At 39.5% G+C, this 17,690-nt stretch overlaps 1 protein-coding gene across 1 annotated transcript in view; it reads left to right on the top strand.

Moving 5' to 3' along the window:
- Positions 1 to 17,690, top strand: part of SLC15A5 (solute carrier family 15 member 5) — a 96,000-nt gene that overhangs the window by 24,190 nt on the left and 54,120 nt on the right. The window contains 3 exon segments of the mRNA XM_055566154.1: positions 911 to 973; positions 976 to 1,130; positions 7,354 to 7,540. Coding sequence (XP_055422129.1) covers positions 911 to 973; positions 976 to 1,130; positions 7,354 to 7,540 — 405 coding nt within the window.

The following is a 17,690-nucleotide window of genomic DNA, read 5'->3' as shown; positions in this document are numbered from 1 at the left end:
GCAACTTCACTTTCACTTTTCACTTTCATGCATTGGAGAAGGAAATGGCAACCCACTCCAGTGTTCTTGCCTGGAGAATCCCAGGGATGGGGGATCCTGGTGGGCTGCCGTCTCAAGGGTCGCACAGAGTCGGACACGACTGAAGCAATTTAGCAGTCAATGAAAAGGTGAAATTTGAAAGATCATAAAAGAAGCAACAATGAGGTTGCAAATCACTAGCAGTTAAGTGATTGCAAATATCTAAAACAATAAAATGCTTCTGATGCTAAGCAACAGCCATATAAACCCAGAGGAAACTACTGGAAAAGTCAAAAGCCAGCTAATCTAATCTGAACTTTTGGTGACACTATCAACATATATAAAGTCATTTGAAGAGTTCAAAGTTTAACCTTATGTCTGAAATTCAAGGATAAAGCCAAAGCAGAGAATATATTTCCTTTCATCTACATGTCAAAATAAGAAACCACCTTCTACCTGACAAGGAAAGTGAGGATTATTTATATGGCAATTTATATTTAAAAAAAAATAGTACCAGTTCTTTGTGTTAAGGCTGTAAAAGAAAGTTCAGGTTGTCTCATTCATTAATGTGTTAAAGTTAGAGGCTTCTGAGAGATTCTGAAATCTTTTACTTTGGTGCTATATTTTGTCACCTTTCTTCCCTTTTTAATATGCTCCCGTTGATCTTACCTTTTTCATTTTTTACATCGGCTGTCAGGCACCACCTTGGGCTGGTCACCAGGATGCCAGAACCCTCGTCAGAAGCTTGTTCCTTTGAATTCAGCCCCTTGGGTGCTAAAATCTTCTCACTTTACTGCCCTTCATCTTTACCATTGTTATCTTTCTGATAGATATTTTGGAAAACTGAAAAATATTCCTTTACTAAATATATAATATTTCCAATTATTTGCAGGTTGCTCCCTCCTGACAATATTTAGGGTGTTTATTAATGCACTGAAAACATGTTGTCTGCAGTATCCCACCTTGGTGGAGGTGTGACAAGCTGGTTGGACCATGCCAAGGACAAAAATGGCGGTCGCTACAGTGAGCTCCTTGTGGAAGACATAAAATTTTTCTTCAACCTTCTGCCACTGTTTATTTTTCAGCTCCTCTACAAAATGTGCATTATGCAGGTGAGGAAAGATAACTAATACTACCCACAGAAACAGTAAAATGATTGCATGATAACATTACAAGTAGACATTTCTTTTCACCCCAATAAGTGCTTCCCATACACTTCTTTAGGATGTTAACCTATAAATGCTTCTAATCATTACAGGTTCTAGCTTTTAAGGACTAAGTGGAGTCAGGTATAAGCATTCCAGAGGAGGATATGAGTGTGGCATTTTTCCTGTAGAACTGCAAGTGTCTTGCAGTAGGTGCAGACATGGCAGACAATACTTTACAGAATTTCCAAGGCCTGTGAGTAACTCAGAAAAAATGAGATCTATGGGCAATTATGGGCTTCTCAGGTGGTGCTGCTGCTGCTAAGTCACTTCAGTCGTGTCCGACTCTTAGCGACCCCATGGTCTGCAGCCTACCAGCCTCCTCCATCCAAGGGATTTTCTAGGCAAGAGTACTGGAGTGGGGTGCCATTGCCTTCTCTGCAGGTGGTGCTATTGGTAAAGAATTCACCTGCCAATGTGGGAGATGTAAGCGATAAAGAGTTCGATCCCTGGGTCAGGAAGTTCCCCTGGAGAAGGACATGGCCTCCCTCCCTAGTATTCTTACCTGGAGAATCCCATGGACAGAGGAGCCTGGTGGGCTATAGTCCATGGGGTCACAAAGAGTCGGACATGACTGAGCATCTGAGCAACAAAATTGGAGATAAATTAACTTTGCTTTCCTCCTTGACCAAGCCTTTAAAAATTGGTATTAACAAGTAGCTAAATTGGCTGATTCAGTTATGAAGAAATATAAATGATTATAAAAATCTTTGAAGAAATTTGAAACTCTTCATTGCTAACATCTAACTTGGAATTAGATGGCTAATGAGTGTTTCACAGAATAGTAGATTCTATGATCTATAGATCTAGAAAAAAATCTTAGAGATTAAAATACTCAATTCCTTCATTTGTTGAAGAGGAAACTGAGACTTGAAAAAAAATAAGTGATTTGGGGTAAGTAGGTCAAACAGTGAGTAGTAGTGAAAGAAAAGGCAGAATCTTATCTTCTGACTCTTAGTACAATGCTTGCTCTAAACCAGGGGTCAGCAAATAACTACCTGCAAACCTTATCCAGCCCACTGCCTTTTTCACATATCCTATTAGGTAAGAAGCTTTTTGCATTTTCATATGATTTTTAAAAATAAAAAAGAATAATATTTTGCAGCACATTTTAATTATAATTGGGTGCACAATTATAATTATAAATTGTATGAAATTTAAAATGAGGTGTCCATAGAAAACAAACAACAAATTTATGATTACCAAAGGGAAAGGGCAGTAAGGATAAATTAGGAGCTTGGGATTAACATATACACTTTACTGGGTGGCACTAGTGGTAAAGAACCTGCCTGCCAGTGCAGGAGATGTAAGAGACACAGGTTCAATCCCTGGCCCAGGAAGATCCCCTACAGGAGAGCATGGCAACCCACTCAAGTATTCTTACCTGGGAAATCCCAGGGACAGTGGAGCCAGGCAGGGTACAGTCCATAGGGTCACACAGAGTCAGACACTGCTGAAGCGACTTAGCATGCATGCAGTACTATAGATAACCAACAAGGCCTTATCTAACACAAGGAACTACATTCAGTATTTTGTAATAACCTATAAGGGAAAAGAATCTGAACGAGTGTTGGGTTGGCCAAAAAGTTCATTTGGGTTTTTTATAACATCTTATGGGAAAACCTGAATGAACTTTGGCTAATCCTATATATATATATTGAGTATGAAGTGAAGTGAAAGTTGCTCAGTCAAGTCTGACTCTTTGCAACCCCATGATATATATATATATATATATATATATATATATAGAGAGAGAGAGAGAGAGAGAGAGAGAGAGAGAGAGAGTTTGAAGTGAAGTGAAAGTTGCTCAGTCATGTCTGACTCTTTGCAACCCCATGATATATATATATATATAGAGAGAGAGAGAGAGAGAGAGTTTGAAGTGAAGTGAAAGTCGCTCAGTCATGTCTGACTCTTTGCAACCCCATGGACTATACAGTCCATGGAATTCTCCAGGCTGGAATACTGGAGTGGGTAGCCTTTCCCTTCTCCACGGGATCTTCCCAACCCAGGGATCGAACCCAGATCCCCCGTATTACAGGCAGATTCTTTACCTGCTGAGCCACAAGAGAAGCCCAAGAATACTGGAGTGGGTAGCCTGTCCCTTCTCCAGCGAATCTTCCTGACCCAGGAATCGAACTGAGGTCTCCTGCATTGCAGGCAGATTCTTTACCAACTGAGCTATCAGAGAGCCCCTATATATTGAGTGTATATATATTGAATCACTTTGCTGTATACCTGAAAGTAGCACAATGCTATAAATCAACTCTACTTCGATTAAAAAAAAAATAAAGTACAATTGTTAGAAAAGAATAAGTATAGGATTTCTCCTTGTTTAGAAGGATCCTGCCAGCAACTAGAATAAAAGCCTCTTCTTTTAAAAGAAAAAAAAATTCAGCGTTCATAAATACAGTTTTATTGGAACACAGTCTTATGTTTGTTTGTAATAGTATGTCTGTTTATGCATGCAAACAGCAGAGTTGAGTAGTTGCAACAGAATACACACATGGAAATATTGTCTATCTGGCCTTTTACAGAAAAGCTTGTTGACCCTTGTTCTAAACAATGCATGAAAACTAGGCTAATTTAGTAGATTCAACCTCTCTCTTGACTCCACAATAATAGATGGTGCAAAAATACAAAAATACCACCTCTATATATGAACATTAATATTATAAAAAATCTTAGAATGAAGAAATTAATCATGAGTACAAAATCGCTAACTGACCCATGGGTGGCCTTGAACCTTCTGTGCAAATAGCACAAATTTTTGATTCTTACCCTCATAATGTAGTGACTCCTACTGTTTCTTTTGACTAAATTCAGCCCTTCTCTGAAAACTGTCATATATTTTAAAATTTGACATAAATTATAATAAACTTTGATAAACTAATTTTTAAGCATATCACCAAATCTAGATGCCTACTCTGTTGCAAAGAACAAACACTAATATCATTGATCACCTATATGTGGCATAGCCTCTAAAGGATGACTTCACAGTGTCTTAAATCAACCCCCACAGCGTGCCTCAGGACTGATTTAGTTATCCTAAATCTGAGTCTCAGAGACATTAAGTGACTTGCTATTTGCTCTTGGTTGCCCTACTTGCAATATGGCAGCATGGCTGTCCCAACCCATGGTGGGTATCAGTGCCCACACTTTGCTGTTACCAACTATGCCTCTCTTGTATCTGGGTTAAAAACCCTTATACAGGGCTTCCCTGATGGTTCAGTAGTGAAGAATCTGCCTGCCAATGCAGGAGACATGGATTCAACCTCTGATCAGGGAAGATCCCACATGCCTCAGGGCAACTAAGCCCATGCACCACAACTATTGAGCCTGTTCTCTAGAGCCCGGGAGCCGCAGCTACTGAGCCCACGTGCCTCAACTGCTGAAGCCTGGGTGCCTTAGAGCCCATGCTCTACAACAAGAGAAGCCACTGCAACGAGAAGCCCGAGCACCGCAACTAGAGAGTAGCCCCTGCTCGTGGCAACTAGAGAAAAGCAACAAAGCAATGAAGACCCAGAGCAGCCAAAAATATAGTAAGTAAATAGATAAAATTATATTTTTAAAAATCCCTGTACAATGAACTCCCTGGGCAGTCCAGTGGTTAAGACTCTGTGCTTCAACTGCAGGAGTCATGGGTTTGATTCCTGGTCAAGGAACTAAGATTCTGTATGCCAGGCGTTGCAGCCAAAAATTTATTAAAAAAAAAAAAAAAAAAAACCCTCTTACAGACTATACAGGTTCCAAAATCATGTACAGTAATGTTATACCAGAAACTCCAGAGAAAATGGTTAGAATATACTTCTCAAGGGAGGCAGATGAAACTTCCGCTGGGATAGGCTGGTGTTAGATTTTTGCCTCCAGATGAAATAATCACCAGCATAAAGGAGATCAAAGCACCAAGAATAAAACATCATAGCATGCCATATTTTAAATTTAGTAGCAATTATTGACCTTCAGTTCCAAGACATACATTTAAAATATGTTGATATTAAGGCCGATGATGTTGCCATTTGACATTACCGGCCATTCAGAGGTGAAAATGAATCTCTATTGACAGCAATTATTCCTGAATACTCAGAGGCTTGTATGAAATAAGAGTATTTAAAATTTTAAAAGGAGATGATTTCAGAACTTGAGGCAGAAGCAGAAATGATTTCAAGCTTTCAAGACATCGGAGCCTTTTCTTAGATTAGGCAATATATGAATATTGCTTCACTAAAGATTAATCATACATTTGCCACATTATTAAGTTAACAGGTTTCTGTGTCTGTGATTCATGCTGATAATAACTCTATTCCTATTAACAATAATTCTCGTTTGAAATCAGTAACAGAAACTTCCAAGTTGTGCTGTGAGCCTCTCAGTCTTCGAGGAGCTCTGCTGCCAGCACTTTTTCTTAAAAAAATCATTCATTTTCCTCTGATTAAGGAAGGAACTTAATGTTTTGATGGAACTAGGGCAGAACTAGCTAATGTTCCCTTCTCTCTTGCTGTCTTTAACCAACTATAACAATCCTGTTTACTATCCCAACGGTCAAATTCAAGATTGGAAGATAAATTATCACCAGGACATATTTTATATAGATCAAAAAAAAAAAAAAAAAAACTCAGTGAAAATGTAGTCCATCCCTGGATGGAGGCAGTTAACAGAGCAAAAGGCTCATTTTATAATCGGTGGACTTGTTAGCAACTGTACTGACTTATGACTCTGCTTCTCCTTATGCTTCTCAAGTTGCACACCTGATAATTAGAGAAGGAGATAGTGAAGGTTTAAAACAAGAAGTTATCATCTGGATGTTTGAGCCAGGTTGCTCTCCCAGGATGGGGGTAAAGCAGGAATCCTAATGAAGTTCACACACTGTAAGGAAAAAAAAAAAAAAAATATATATATATATATGGAGACTCCATCCCTTAAGGACAAAACTTGGGTTGACTTTCTCACCAAGCCAATTAATAGCTTTGTGTGCCACTGAGAATTCAAGAAATACTCTGTGCTGCTAATGATAATGACAAAGATGTGATTATTGCAACAAAGCTCATGAACTGTAAAAGTGAGAAGATACACCTTTCCTGTGACACTGAGCTTTAGTTCTAACCTAACAGTTATAACCTAACAAAAGGTTTGGAGCACATGAAGAGACTCCAAGTTAATGTCAGAGTTTTAGTTAGTATTAGGATTTATTTTAAAAATGAAATTCCTACACTATGTTGAGGGTTTGCAGTAGAGCAGAGGTATTGTCAATTGTTGTAGGTTTTTTTGTATGTTTGTTTTTAATTTCTTCTACTTTATTGTGCAACATTTTTCATGGAATTCCCTTTTTGGTCCCCTAGTGCTTCACAATTAGTTTAAAAGGAGAGTATAGACACAAGTCTGTTTTCTCTCTTTTTTTTTCTCATTTTACTTGACATATTAAAAATGAGACCAATCCAGGGAGCCTAATAAATATAGCCTACATCAAGTAATGGGTTTCTACACTGGGCCCCTCTTCTTAGGGAAAAATCATTCTTACTTACTTTGCTACCAAACTCAATGCTATTTAAAGGATATACTAGCCACAATCCATTGTTTATGAGTGAAAAGAAAGTCTTAATACTTTCTGCTGGCTTTTGCTTTATTGTTGGGAAAAACAAAAACTTTACTTGCTGATGTGCAATATTTGTTACCTGATTTCTTATGTGTCATCTGAAGCACAAAATTAGGGTCTTTGTTACTTTTCCAAGGAAAACTAAGAAGAAAGACTAGATGACAAAAGATTCATCATAAAGAATCAGTAGCATTGTCAACAGACTAAACAGAGCTCCTACTGACCTTTGTCAGCTCATAATCCTGACCTCAAAGACATGGGGAATGTCCAACTTATCTGTCACAGGTACAGGCAAGGGACAAGGCATCTGCCACAGGAATCTTCCTCTAAAGTTAAACCACCGTCTTTTTTTTCTTTTTTGAAATCATTTTATTTATTTTGGCCTCACCATGGGGCACGTGGGATCCTAGCTCCCCAACCAGAGACCAAGCCCGCACACACCCCCTGCATTGGAAGCTCAGAGTATTAACCACTGGACCACCAGGGAAGTCTTAAACCACTGTCTTAATGCATGGCTCTTTCCCTGTCGAAAAGCAGATTCCTTCAGGATATTATCTGCAGACCGTGAACTCCAGTCTTAATCTGCGTGGATCGCTTCTGCCAGTTTCAGTCATGAATGTCATCAGTATCCTACCACTACTCATTCTGGCTCCTTTTATGGAATATTTCAGCACCTGCCTGCTTCCCTCTAAGAGAGATGGCTCTTTTCTGTCAGCATGCATTGGTAAGTACAACTTACCATTTCTAGTAAGTGGTTTGTAACTTTTTTTTAATTGGAGGGCAATTACTTTACGATATTGTGCTGATTTCTGCCATACATCATCATGAATCAGCTACAGGCATACATATGTCCCCTCCCTCTTAATCCTCCATGCCACCTTCCACACCACTGTAGGTGGTCACAGAGCACTGGGTTGAACTCCCTGTGTCACACAGCAAATTCCCACTGGCTGTCTGTTTTACATATGGTAAAGTGAATGTTTCCATGCTACTCTCTCAATTCATCCCACCCTCTCCATCCCATACTAAAATAAGAAACACTGTACAAGGCTCTAAGTTAGCTATGTGCTCTGGAGTGGAGTCTGATTTTGACAAATTAGGAAGAAGGTACATTCAAGAGTATCGATGTCCAGTTTCTCAAGTCTCTACATGGACATCAGTGTTCCATTTTCTTCCTATCCTTTTATGCTTCTCAGAAGACACACCTGATATAAAGACGTGGCGAAATTTTCATTGCCACCAAATGGCCTCTCCTTCTTCATGTAAAATAGTCTCTACTCCTAAGTTGACGCTGAGAATGTTTTAAAAAATTAACACAGGTAAGCCATAATACTTGGGAGGAATTAAATTCTGAACCAGCAGAAAAAAAATTATTACAAGTTACTACAGTGATTCAGTTTCAGTACAGTATTTCTTCCAATAGTAAGGTGCGCAACAATAATTTTCAAACACTTTTTCCACCTTGAGATATAATTGACATTGTTGTTCAGTTGCTAAGTCATGTCCAACTCTTTGGGATTTCATGGACTGCAGCACGCCAAGCTTCCCTGTCCTTCATTTAAAATTTTAATTTTTAAAAAATCATAAATAGTTTCATGGATCTAAAATTTCATGTACAAATAAGAAAAAAAGTGAAGTCGCTCAGTCGTGTCCGACTATTTGGGACCCCATTCACTGTAGCCTACCAGGGTCCTCAGTCCATGGGATTTTCCAGGCAAGAATACTGGAGTGGGTTGCCATTTCCTTCTCCAGGGGATCTTCAACCCAGGGATCAAACCCGGGTCTCCCGCATTGTAGGCAGACGCTTTACCATCTGAGCTACCAGGAAACCCATGTACAAATAAGGTCTACTTATATTTGTATCGGAGAAGGCAATGGCACCCCACTCCAGTACTCTTGCCTGGAAAATCCCATGGATGGAGGAGCTTGGTAGGCTGCAGTCCATGGGGTCGCTAAGAGTCGGACATGACTGAGAGACTTCACTTTCACTTTTCACTTTCATGCACTGGAGAAGGAAATGGAAACCCACTCCAGTGTTCTTGCCTGGAGAATCCCAGGGACGGGGGAGCCTGGTGGGCTGCCGTCTATGGGGTCGCACAGAGTCGGACATGACTGAAGTGACTTAGCAGCAGCAGTATATTTGTATATTCTCTGTATTCCTTTGGGTGTCTATTTACATATTCTTAAAGAATTATCCTTCCGTTTTTAAAATAAAGATTCAGTCTCTCAGTCGTGTCCAACTCTTTGCAAGCCCATAGACTGGAGCACACCAGGCTTCCCTGTCCTTCACTATATTCCAGAGTTTGCTCAAACTCATATCTGTAGAATAGGCCATGTGATCCAACCATCTCATCTTCTGTCATCCCTTCTCCTCCTGCTCTCAGTCTCTCCCAGCATCAGGGCCTTTTCCAATCAGTCGGCTCTTCGCATAGGGAGGCCAAAGTATTGAGCTTCGGCTTCAGCATCAGTCTTTCCAGTGAATATTGAGGGTTGATTTCCTTTAGGATTGACTGGTTTGATCTCCTTGCTGTGCAAGGGACTCTCAAGAGTCTTCTCCAGCACCATAATTCAAAAGCATCAAATGTGTGAGTTTAAGGTACACAATGTTATAAATTGATACCATTCTATATTGCAAAATATTTATGACAATAAGGTTAGTTAACACATCCTTGACCTCATATAATTGCTACTTTGTTGTTGTTATGGTCCCTTCTTAATTTTTAAAGTGAAAAAAATGTAGGACATCTTACACAGATTCTATCCCTGGATCAGGCAGATCCCCTGGAGAAGGAAATGGCAACCCACTCCAGCATTCTTGCCTGGAAAATTCCATGGACAAAGAAGCCTGGTGGGCTGCAGTTCATAGGGCGTCAAAGAGTTGGACACGACTGAACACTGACCTCATATTATTACCATGTTGTTGTTGATATGGTCTACTCTCGATTTTTTAAAGTGAAAAAAATGTAGGACTTCTTACTCAGAACACAATCTATAGACGGTAAAGCAAAATTTCTGCCAATGAAATGGGAGAGGAGGAGCATTCTGGTGACATTCTCCTCTGCCTCGCTGTGGTCCCCCAAGCACTGCCATGGAACAGGAAGATAAGAAACAGGAAAACCAAGCTCATCTGATGACCAGAGACTGGGGTCTCAGCCCCTGCTCTGCTGCTGAGCTGTTCCTGGGTGACTTGGGAAAGCCACTTAATTTTGTCTTCTAGTTCACTTTTTTAATTGAGGGCCATACCCGAGATAAATGTTGGAACCCTTTGTTCTGTAAAACGTTTGAAATCATTCAAGGTGATAATAGCGCCTAGAGCACAGTTGGGGCACAGTGTGGAAGCTCTACAAATATTAGCTAATACTAAGTCATCATTTGCAGGGGCAGGTCTAATTGTTTGGTGAGGATAAACAGAAAGCAGAGGAAGTTTGAAACTCTTAAGAATAGCATGCAATGGCAACATTATGTCTTATCATCTACTTGAGAAATAATTTCATTGAGAGTCAAGGCCAGGCATCTGGAAGTTTCTTTTCTCTTGGTTCAGTTCAGTTCAGTTCAGTCACTCAGTCGTGTCCAACTCTTTGCGACCCCATGAACTGCAGCACGCCAGGCCTCCCTGTCCATCACCAGCTCCTAGAGTTCACCCAAACCCATGTCCATTGAGTCGGTGATGCCATCCAACCATCTCATCCTCTGTTGTTCCCTTCTCCTCCTGCCCTCAATCTTTCCCAGCATCAGGGTCTTTTCAAATGAGTCATCTCTTCGCATCAGGTGGCCAGAGTATTGGAGTTTCAGCTTCAACATTAGTCCTTCCAATGAACACCCAGGACTGATCTCCTTTAGGATGGACTGGTTGGATCTCCTTGCAGTTCAAGGGCCTCTCAAGAGTCTTCTTCAACACCACAGTTCAAAAGCATCAATTCTTTGGTGCTCCTGTTGTTATTCTTAAAACCTCCTTTGTATAAATCTGTAAAGACAACGCAGTCTTCTGGCAACCCATTATTATATATATATATATATATATATATATATATATATATTTTGCTGTTTCTCTTTTTATAGAAGTTACATTTTAGCATATGTGCCTCCTGTTATTTACCAGAGCCATCAACAAGATCACTCTAGACCACATCACAGAGTAGATTTGTTTTTAGAAAGAACTCAAAGTGACTAAACTCAGTTTATTTTATCTTCAATTGTAGAGGTCTTCAGCACAAAATATTTTTTGATTTATTCTGTAAGCCAGTAACCCTGACATTATTTATTGTTATAGGTTTAGACAAACTATAAAACTTAATAGGTTTTAACAATCCTTAAATCTTACAAACTGCTTTTTTTTTTTGTCTGCTAGTATAGAAATCCAACCCAGTATTTAGTGAATGTCCAGCACTATTTGAGGATACAAAAGAAAAGTAAGACTTTGTACATACCCTCAGTAAGTGTACTATTAAAATATAATGAATGCAGAACAACGTGGGGGTAAATTTATATGGCAAAATGCCAGAACTCTTGGCAGTCCTGTACAAAATCATGAAAATTCATTCTAAGCTTCTGAATTATGCTTTATTACTAAAAAATTTTTTAAATTGGGTTACTTTAGAGAAATATGATATACAATATGGATGAAAGAACTACTTTTTAAAATCCTTTCTGTGAATTCCCTGGCAGTCCAATGGTTAGCTTTCACTAATGAGGGCCCGGGTGAGGACTCAGGTACATTCTCTGGTTGGGGTACTAAGATCTTGCAGGCCACATGGCGTGGCCAAAAAAATAAAATAAAATCCTTCTTGAGTGTAAGAAATCTTAAATTCACTTGAAATATGAGCACTTTCTCTTGGACAGTTCTCCAGTCTCACCTATTTGAAAGCATGTCTATTCTTAAAGAAGTGTATGTGTTTTTCTGGAGGGAGGAAAGTTAGCTAGAATTATCTGATATATTATTTGATGTTAATGAACTAAATATTCCCTGTGAAGGTTGGTAACAGACTTAGTGGGCAGGAAGAAAAGGAAAAAAACCAGATTCATCTAAAAAATCTGAGCTATATCCTTCTGAGTACAAATTACTGAATTCAATTGTTTCTAAGCCAGACTCCATTCATTTGTTCATTTACATACTTGCTCACTCATTTGCATAATATTTTGCTCTGGGGAAATAAAGAGGTGTGATGATATGTATCTTTTTAACTAGATGTTTGCTTAAGTTTTCCATATCCTGCTTGTGATTATGGAAGATTAATAAGTTTTATCAGGACATAGAAGCATAAACCTAGGGTACTTTTTGATAGTGATTTACATAACTGAATTAATCTAACATTAAAATTCACTTTTGCTTTGAACCTAAGTGCCTTGAAAATGTGAGTGAAGTATGTAAGTATATAAATTATGAACAAACAAATATTTATGAATTCCTCATTTGAACCTAGGCACCTTCCTATGCATATTCCACTTAATCTCATGATAAATCATCATTTACTAGGTCAAGGATCTCAAAGATAATGTCTTATTTGAATTCAGACCTTCTAATTGTAAGGCCATTGTTTCATTATTTGTTATTATTATTCCACTTACTAGCTATCTATAGTTCCTTTTTACTGGAGTATAATTGTTTTACAACGTTGTGTTAGTTTCAGCTGTACAATAACGTGAATCAGTCATATGTATACATATATACTCTCTCTCGAGTCTCCCTCCCATACCCCAATTCCTACCCTGATTCCACCCCTCTAGGTCATCACAGAGCACCAAGCTGAGCTCCCTGTGCTATACAGCAGCTTCCTACTAGTTATCTGTTTCACACATGGTAGTGTATATATGGGAGAAGAAAATGGCAACCCACTCCAGTGTTCTTCCCTGGAGAATCCCAGGGATGAGGGAGCCTGGTGGGCTGCCGTCTCTGGGGTCGCACAGAGTCGGACATGACTGAAGTGACTTAGCAGCAGCAGCAGGAGTGTATATATGTCGATGCCACTCTCTCAATTCATCACCCCCATTCCTTCCCCCACTGTGTCCACAAGTCTGTCTTCTACTTTTGTACCTCTATTCCTTCCCTGTAAATCGATTAATCAGAACCATTTTTCTAGATTCTATATATATATACATTAATACACAATATTGGTTTTTCTCTTTCGCACTTACTTTACTGTGTATGACAGGCTCTAGGTTCATTCACATCACCACAACTGATTCAATTTCGTTCGTTTTTATGGTTGAGTAGTATTCCATTGTTGGAGAAGGCAATGGCACCCCACTCCAGTACTCTTGCCTGGAAAATCCCATGGACGGAGGGGCCTGGTGGGCTGCAGTCCATGGGATCGCTAAGAGTCGGACACGACTGAGAGACTTCACTTTCACTTTTCACTTTCATGCATTGGAGAAGGAAATGGCAGCCCACTCCAGTGTTCTTGCCTGGAGAATCCCAGGGACGGGGGAGCCTGGTGGGCTGCTGTCTATTGGGTCGCACAGAGTCGGACACGACTGAAGCGACTTAGCAGTGGCAGCAGCAGCAGCAGTATTCCATTGTATATACGTACCATATGTTCTTTATCCATTCATCTGTCAATGGTCATCTAGGTTGCTTCCATGTCCTGGCTATTGTAAATAGTGCTGTTTTGAACATTTAAATTATAGACATTATCAGTGTTAATTTGGAATCCTTACTGCTATTTCTAATCAAGGCTATGAAGTAAATGAAAAATCCTTCTGCCATCACAATGAGTTGGTCTTTAAGGTTCCCCCACTCCCTTCCGGAGAAGGCAATGGCACCCCACTCCAGTACTCTTGCCTGGAAAATCCCATGGATGGAGGACCCTGGAAGGCTGCAGTCCATGGGGTCGCTGAGGGTCGGACACGACTGAGCAACCTCATTTTCACTCTTCACTTTCATGCATTGGAGAAGGAAATGGCAACCCCCTCCAGTGTTCTTGCCTGGAGAATCCCAGGGACGGGGGAGCCTGGTGGACTGCCATCTATGGGGTCGCACAGAGTCAGACACGACTGAAGTGACTTAGCAGCAGCTTAGCAGCAGCACTCCCTTTCACAGTCAGTCACTCCCTGTCCAAGGGCTGTCATGTTTAAGGAGGCAGATGGTGCCAACGCTGAGATGCCTAGGGTTTGACAAGGATAATGACAGCCCAGGCGAAGAGTGAGGGGTAGAGAAATCTCATTTGGTTGGTCAAAGTAGAAATTTAACACAGGAAAAAAAAATGAGCTTGCTTTTCTTTATCTAGCTCATAACAATGCAAGGAAAGAGGGGTTTCTGATTGAAGATAGGACATTCTTGAGTTTATCAGCTAAAGAAATTAACAAGTATATAACCGTACCAATGATAAAAAAAAATCTCCGAATCTTTTAGAACTTGGATGACAAAGGTTTGATACACACAGAGTGTTTCATCAAGACTGTATTTTCCTAACATTACATGAGACAGATGTATCTATGTATTTATCTATTTAAGTCAGCCTTAATACACCAAGAATCTAGAATCAATGATATTATGATGTATCCTCTGTCATAGTTGGATATACTTTGTTTTAGCTTTTTTTGGTTCAAAACTGTTTACACCATGAGTATTTCCTTTCCTACCATTAGTTAAGATCCAGTATGTGACATTTAGTAGCTAGTGCTGACACACACCAGTATTAATCTGACTAAAATTAGCTTAATTAAGATTGTTATTAAGCCTTATACAAAGCAGAAGTGCACAAAGCAGTAGGTAGCTGTTATCTTGGCTTTTAAGTAACATTGATATTGAAATGCAGATGAAGTATATCCAAATATCTTCCAGGCCTTCCTCTTTAAAATAAAACTTGAAAATTCAAATCCTAATTCAAAGTTCTTTATGATTCAGGTACAACCAAGGTGCTGGTCCCTTTATATATATATACCTTCTACTGGTTTATATATAGTACCTTCTACTGCTGCTGCTGCTGCTGCTAAGTCACTTCAGTCGTGTCCGACTCTGTGCAACCCCATAGACAGCAGCCCACCAGGCTCCCCTGTCCCTGGGATTCTCCAGGCAAGAACACTGGAGTGGGTTGCCATTTCCTTCTCCAATGCATGAAGGTGAAATGTGAAAGTGAAGTCGCTCAGTCCTGTCCAACTCTGAACGACCCCATGGACTGCAGCCTACCAGGCTCCTCCGTCCATGGGATTTTCCAGGCAAGAGTACTGGAGTGGGGTGCCATTGCCTTCTCTGAGTACCTTCTACTAGTTCTAATAATTGACAGAGTTTCTTTTTGGTTGGAATCAAAGTGCTTGATAAATTAAAAACCAAGCCAGGGATCCAGTTAAATTCACTGAAAGTAGGAGTATTTCATCAAAACTACTTTTTCTCTAGTATAGTTTTCAGAACTGTGACACCAAGAAACATCATGGTGTATACCTTCTGCAAAATACCTGGCAGGAAGTTTTGTAAACACTAAAAAAAGTAACATGCAAATATCTAGCCTGAATAACTCATTCATTCAGTTATTCATTTGTTTAAGAAAAGCACATCGATGTTCTTAGGTTCTTACTTTTAAAGTTGACATCAACACTGGAATTAAATTTGAGGTAAAGTAGACCAGAAGGAAAATAGATTTTTTTCAGGGAAAATAATTTTTCCATGGGTTGCAGGGGGGAATGGTTTCTGAATGATTCAAGAGTGTTGCATTTATTGTGCACTTTATTTCTATTATTGTTGTATCAATTCCATCTCAGATCATCAGACATTGGATCTCGGAGGTTGGGGACCCCTAAATTAGACCATCTAGTAAGTGAACTGAAGCAATATTTTATGCCTTACAGATATGTTTGTGTAACTGATCTCCATGCAAATGAATGACCTGTTTCAGATTCAGAAGTTAAAACACAAACTGAAGCTGAACCTCCTGAAATGAGTTCCCAGTGGTCTAAAGAGAAACAAAAGACAGAATATGGCTGCTGCTGCTGCTAAGTCGCTTCAGTAGTGTCTGACTCTGTGCGACCCCATAGACGGCAGCCCACCAGGCTCCCCCGTCCCTGGGATTCTCCAGGCAAGAACAACTGGAGTGGGTTGCCATTTCCTTCTCCAATACATGAAAGTGAAAAGTGAAAGTGAAGTCGCTCAGTCATGTCGGACTCTTAGCAACCCCATGGACTGCAACCTACCAGGCTCCTCCATCCATGGGATTTTCCAGGCAAGAGTACTGGAGTGGGGTGCCATTGCCCAGGAGCATACCACTAACAGGAGAAACAAAGCAAAAAACATACGCCAAGTAGCAGGTGAGAAAGAGCTTCCACAAAGGCAGAAATATATACGATGATAAAATCATAGCTATCTTTATAAGAGTGTTTTATGGACACCAGTGTGTTCTTACATTAGCCAGTTTCCTGTTTTTGGAATTTGCCAAAATCATGGATCTGAGGACAATTTCTCAAGGACTCAGTAGATTTTCATCCTTTCAGTTGTGTTACATATCAGAGACTTAGACATCAAATGACACGTTAAAAAAAAATCCATAGTTTTCTCAGTGAGGCAAATTTATCCAATGTTGGAAGCATCTTTACATATTTATATTGTAGTGTTAGATTTTGCTTCAACAGGAAACAGCAAGTACAACCAAAATGTCTGAATAAATTCTGACTTAAAAAATTTATTGTGGTCTCATTTGAAAAATTATCACACGGTGGGATAATAGAATAAACTCTAAGTGATTTAAGACTTTTAGAGAGTTGTCTACAACCATGTGTGTGTTCAGCCTCTTTGGTCATGTCCAAATCTTTGCAATCCTATGGACTATAGCCCACCAGGCTCCTTTGTCCATGGGATTCTCCAGGCAAGAATACTGGGGTGGGTTGCTGGTCCCTCCTCCAGGGGATCTTCCCGACACAGGGTCAGACCCAGGTTTCCCGCATTGCAGGCAGATTCTTTACCATTTGAGCCACCAGTGAAGCCCCTACAATGACATAGCCAATATTAAAGCAAATACATTATTTATCTAAATATAAGATCTCCTTTGGAACCGTGTGCTTTATCTTGTAAATACAGATCTGCTAGAGGTTTAAAATGTGTACTTTCTGATAAACTACACTCTGCTTTGGACAAGTTATGATCTCATAGGTGTTAAGGATAAAATTGGAGCAGATTTAATTTAGGTCGGAATGCAGCTTTGTTTTGAATTTTTAAAAAAGCCATTTTTCATCTGCGCCAGAGTGCAGTAGCAAATAAAAAGCAAATGCAGTTAGTTTGATGTTTCAGGTAAAATATGCTTTGCCCTAAAATATCTAGGTAGATGAACTAAATATTTGTGCTTTGCTTGAAATTGTTTGGAGAACTGTCTTTCGTTGGATTTTCCTAGAACAGGTCTCAGAGCTTCTTGGATCTGGTTGAATGTAGGTCTGATCAAACCTTCTAGGATGGAGCTTGAAATTCTGTCTAGCAAGCTGCCAGGTGATTCCTATGCTGTTGATCAAAGACTAGACTTTAAGTTTCAAGGACAGAGCAAAAACCCAAGAGACTGCTCTCTCACATTTCATGCTTGTATACTGCCAGCAGAGGCTTAGGTAAAAAAATGCTACAATTTCTCGTCAGGTCAGAGCTAAAATTCTGCAGTAGGCAATAAAAGCTGACAAGTCAACCAAAATTTGGCCAACCACTACACTCATGGGCCAAATCTGGCCTGCCATTTGCTTTTACATTATCTGCAAGCTAAAAGTTGTTTTCACTGATGAACATTTGCAATTGATTTGATAAGAAATGATAACTTTGAATACCAATTAAGTGAAATTACATTATACCCTCAAAAAAGCATTATTAGTTTGAATCTTATCAATAAAAAATTTGTAGAAAATATATTCTATTTCTTGTTATATAATAGTTACATAGCTTCAAAATGTTGCCTTTTGTCACATAAAACCAA

Source organism: Bubalus kerabau, chromosome 1, assembly GCF_029407905.1.
Source record: "Bubalus kerabau isolate K-KA32 ecotype Philippines breed swamp buffalo chromosome 1, PCC_UOA_SB_1v2, whole genome shotgun sequence".
Classification (NCBI taxonomy): Eukaryota; Metazoa; Chordata; class Mammalia; order Artiodactyla; family Bovidae; genus Bubalus; species Bubalus kerabau.
This window is presented reverse-complemented; position numbering and strand designations above follow the sequence as displayed.